Source organism: Sorex fumeus, unplaced genomic scaffold (genome assembly GCF_029834395.1).
Source record: "Sorex fumeus unplaced genomic scaffold, SorFum_2.1 ptg000071l, whole genome shotgun sequence".
NCBI classification, from domain to species: Eukaryota; Metazoa; Chordata; class Mammalia; order Eulipotyphla; family Soricidae; genus Sorex; species Sorex fumeus.
Genome location: NW_026606128.1, coordinates 597,124 through 602,174, shown reverse-complemented (window position 1 = coordinate 602,174; position 5,051 = coordinate 597,124). Strand labels below are relative to the sequence as shown.

At 49.0% G+C, this 5,051-nt stretch overlaps 1 protein-coding gene across 1 annotated transcript; it reads left to right on the top strand.

The window, feature by feature from the left end:
- The first annotated feature begins 1,507 nt into the window (after positions 1-1,507).
- Positions 1,508-2,725, top strand: LOC130037219 (transmembrane protein 184C-like). The gene has a single exon (XM_056128902.1). It carries the CDS (start codon positions 1,508-1,510, stop codon positions 2,723-2,725), a length of 1,218 nt encoding a protein of 405 aa, XP_055984877.1.
- Positions 2,726-5,051: the final 2,326 nt, after the last annotated feature.

The window sequence follows — 5,051 nt, the reverse complement described above, 5'->3', positions numbered from 1 at the left end:
ATTAAGCCCAGGCCGTGCCAATACAAGTCATGCCTTCATCTTGTGTAGTTCACGCCCAGCCCTTTCTCTAGCTTTTAAGGGTAGAAACTTTGGGGATCTATTTGAAGACTTGCCCTTTGGGCTCAGAGAGTCCACAAGTCCCTGGTGGTACTTATTGACTACTCCTGCCTCAGTCTGTGCGTGTTGCTGCTGGCATTTCTGGGGGGCATATGTGGTGCTGGGGGTCAAACTAGGGTTGGACATGTGCAAGGCCAGTCTCTTAACCCCTGTGATATATCTCTACACCTCACTAGAAGTGCATTTATAAGTTTTTTTTTCCTCGAGAGACTGCATTAATCACACTAATTTGTTTCACATGTTTATGCAACTAAAAATGCTGATTTGAATTTTGTATTCCACATGCCGATGCTTCTTTGGAAGTTTACTGTTTAACTTACAAGCGTATTGATGCTTTTCCAACATCTGTCTTTTCCTAATTTCTACTTTAAGCCAGGTTTTTCAGAGAATAAATTTTTGAAATCTTTTCAATCTTGTTACATTTTATCAGCATTCATTATGAGCTTTGGAGAACAAAATCAGTGTTTTTTTTTTTTGTCCCATCTGAAAGTGCTCTGGGTGTACTGCAATCCATATGATCAGGCCTCATTCCTGGTGGAGGTCAGAGCAGCCATACTGTGTATCGGGAATCTAAGCCAGGTCAGCTATCTACAAGGCAAGAACACTTTTGCTGTTCTATCAATCCAGCCCTTGAAATCAGTATTTATATTGGATTGTTGCTGGGTTTTATGTTCCAAACTAGGCTTCTGCAGCGATCACACATTCAGGACATACCACGATCATTAAGAATGCCAGGATGATCAGCATTAGGGGAAGGATTAACTCCCTCCACTTATTTAATTGCTTAATGTGCTTAATGAGACAGGAACACTGTATGTAGTAGATGATTCCACAAAAACCTGAGGCCGGGAAAGCAGATCTGCCCGGGAATGAGGCAACCAGGGCGCTCTGCTCTGATGAACTGGACTCGGGGTTTGCGGCTCCAGGCAGATTTCCTTAGAGCCCTGCAGAAGCAGCTCCAGAGTCTACAAACAGTCCGGGGAGTTCCCAGGGAGTGAAGGACCCTCTTGGGCCTCACCCCTGTACATCATCAGCAAGATTGGACCAGGAGAGCCAGGGTGGAAGCTTGGCCCCGAGAGAAGGGGCCGGGACCATCTCAATGTAGGCCACTGCTCTCCTTTAGAGGCCAGACAGAGTGCAGGGGTTCAGGGGCAAGGGGTCGCGCCAGGGGTCCCAGGACTTTGTAAGGGGCCAGATGCAGGCAAGCAGCGAGGATGCTGCCCGCAGCGCCCCCGGCGGCCGTCAGTGGTACAGCGGGGGCGGCGCCCAGCGGTACCCCTGATGTCACACTGCTGCTTTGTTACATGGAATGTGCATCCACCTATAACCTTGGACCTCAGCGCAGGGGCCTCAGAGACTTTCTGCGCTCTTTGCCTTCAGCCTTTGAGAAATGCTCGACACGTGCGTGCCTAAACTTAAGAACTGGAGGCGTTGGATCCGACCCTTAGTGCTGACCCTCTATCTGCTGGCCGTGGTCGTGACCATCCCCCTGGGTGTGTGGCACCTGCAGAAGCTGGAAGTCAGTATCCACACCAAGGCGTGGTTTATCGCCGGGATCTTCGTGCTGTTCACCATCCCCGTGACCTTCTGGGAGATTCTGCAGCACTTGGTGCACTACACGAGGCCCGAGCTTCAGAAACCCATCATGAGGATCCTCTGGATGGTGCCCGTGTACAGCATAGACAGCTGGGTGGCTCTTAAGTATCCGTCCATCGCCATCTACGTGGACACCATGCGGGAGTGTTACGAAGCGTATGTCCTCTACAACTTTATGAACTTCCTATTCAACTACTTGAAGAGCCAGTACCCCAACCTGGAAGCTATGATGCAAGGCAAAGAGAAGACGCAGCCCCCCATACCCTTCTGCTGCTGCCCGCCCTGCCCCGTGGGAGAGGTGTTGCTGTACCGGTGCAAGCTGGGAGTGCTGCAGTACATCCTAATCAGGCTGATCACCACCTACGCCGCCGTGATCTGTGAGATATTCAAGGTGTACAGTGAAGGAACCTTCAGCTTGCACAGAGCCTGGATGTATTTGGTCATCATCAACAACGTGTCCCAGTTCTTTGCCATGTATAGCCTCCTGATATTTCATAAAGCCCTGAAAGAGGAGCTGAGGCCCATCCAGGCAATAGGAAAGTTCCTTTGTGTGAAGCTTGTCGTTTTTGTCACATTCTGGCAAGCAGTGTTGATTGCTTTGCTGGTGAAATTTGGTGTAATTTCCCAGAACTCCACCTGGGAGTGGCAGACAGAAGAGACAGTGGCCACGGGGCTGCAGGACTTTATCATCTGCATAGAAATGTTCATTGCCGCCATAGTCCACCACTACACCTTCTCTTATGCCCCTTATATGGGAGACGAAGAACGAGGAACATGTTGCTCTTTGTTCCTAGAAATATGGGATATCTCTGACATCAAAAGTGACATTTCTAAGCAGGCGAAGAACATTAGCAAAACGTTAAGGGGAAAACCAAAAAGTAAAACTGTTCCAATGGACGAAGATGAGCAATTCAACCTGTTGTCTTCGTCACCAGACACTTCAGTCACTTCTTCCACATCACTGCCACACATTGGTAGTCATCAAGAGCTTGAAGAAGTCCTGGTAGAATAGAATGTGCCTAGTACAGTTACATATACGTAAGTCATGTAAAATGACACAGAAGAACACATGGAAGAAGCTGAGACTTCAGAATCCATAAGCCATAATCCATAATCCAGTGCTGTACTCCTCAATACTTTTTATTTCTCTGTGTTCCTCTTTCTTCCCTTCTTCATTTCCTCCTACTGTATTCCCCTCTCCCTTTCTCCTTTTTATTTTATTCTTTTTCCTCCCTCCCATCCTAGAGCAATGCAGAGGACCATCGCTTGGACAGCCAATCTATGGAGAAGACATCAGACATAAGGACGGTCGGTCCAGGTACAAGTTCCAGTTCTGCACAGACTCATTAGGCTCACCTTGACCTGCCTCCAGTGAGGCTCCCACACTCCCACAGGCAGACAGGGAGTGTCCCAGTGTCTGCCCACAGGAACTGAGGGGGGGTGTTTTCTTTCATTCTTTTCCTCCTTCCTTCCTTCCCTCCCTCCCTGCCTCCCTCCCTCCCCTACTTCCCTCCTTCCCTCCCTCCTTCCCTCCCTCCTTCCCTCCCTCCCTCCCTCCCTCCTTCCCTCCTTCCCTCCCTTCCTCCCTCCCTCCCCTCCTCCTATCCTTCCATTGTTCCTCCGTTCTTCCATCCTTCCCTCCCTCCCTCCTTCCCTCCTTCCCTCCCTTCCTCCCTCCCTTGGTCCCCTCCTCCTATCCTTCCTTTGTTCCTCCCTCCTTCCCTCCTTCCCTCCCTTCCTCCCTCCCTTGGTCCCCTCCTCCTATCCTTCCTTTGTTCCTTCCTTCTTCCCTCCCTCCCTCCCTCCCCTCCTTCACTCCTTCCCTCCGTCCTTCCCTCCCTTCCTCCCTCCCTCCGTCCTTCCCTCCTTCCCTCCCTTCCTCCCTCCCTGCCTCCCTATGTCCCCTCCTACTATCCTTCCTTTGTTCCTTCCTTCCCTCCCTCCTTCCCTCCCTCCTTCCCTCCCTCCTTCCCTCCCTCCTTCCCTCCATCCTTCCCTCCCTCCTTCCCTCCATCCTTGGCTCCCTCCTTCCCTCCCGTCCTCCCTCCCTCCTTCCCTCCCTTCCTCTCTCCCTCCCTCCTTTCCTCCCTCCTTCCCTCCTTCCCTCCCTCCTTCCCTTCCTTCCTTCCTTCCTTCCTCCCTCCCTCCCTGCCTCTTCCCTTCCCTCCCTTCCTTCCTTCCTTCCTTCCCTCCCTCCACTTCCTCCTTCCCATTTCCTTCCTTCCTTCTCCTTCATACCATCTTTCTTTTCTATTTCTTTCTCTTTTGTTTTCTTCCTTTATTTTTTCTTATTCCTCTCTCCTTTTCTCTCCTGCCCTCTTTTCCAACGTCCTTCATCTTTCTCTTTTACTTCCTTCCTCTCTTTTTCCTTTCTCCCTTTCCTTTTTGCTCTCTCTACACCTTCCTACCTCTGTTCTTAACTCTTTCCTTCTTTCTCTTCCATTTCTTTCTTTCCTTACTTCCTTCATTCCTTCCTTCCATCCTCGTTTCTTTTTCTTCCTTTTATTTTTCTTCCTTTCTTTCTTCACTCATTTATTCCCTCCTCCCTCACTTCCTCCCCATTTCTTTTTCTTTCTTTTGTTTCTTTTATTCTATTTTATTTCTTCCCTTATTTCTCTACCTTCCTTTTTCTTCCATTCTTCATTCCCTCCTACCATACTCCCCTCTCCATTTACCCCCTTTTTTTTAATACGTTCGTTCTTTTTTCTTCCTTCCATCCGATTTCTTTCTTTCCCTCCCTTCCTTCAGTCCTGGAATCCTCCAGTTTTCTTCTTCTTTCCTTCCTTCTGGATTTCCTTCCTTCCTTCCTTCCTTCCTTCTTCTCCTCTTCCTTCCATTCTTTCCTTTCTTACTTTTGATACTTGCTTCTTTTGGTTTTTCTTTCCCTTATTTCTAACTTTCTTTCTTTGATTTCTTTCTTCATTCTTGCTTATTCCCTTCTCCTTCAATTCTGTCTTCTTTTAGCCTTTCCTCCCACCATTCTTTTCCTTCTTCTTTTTCACCAATTCTATCCTTTATTTATCTTCTTTTCTCAGGGCTTACTCCACAGTCCCCGCTTAGGGAACACTCCTATTGGTGATTAGGGGACCACATAAATTGCCAGGGATCCAATCTGGGTTGGCTGTGTAGAAAACAAATGCCCTACTGTAATAATAGTACAGGCCCTCCCGTTGATCATCAATTTGCTCGAGCGGGTCCAGTAACGTCTCCATTGGAGACTTTGTTGTTACTGTGTCTGGCATATTGAATACTCTCGGTAGCTTGCCGGGCTCTCCGACAGGGGCGGAGGAATCGAACTCGGGTCGGCCATGTTGGCTGCATGCAAGGCAAACGCCCTA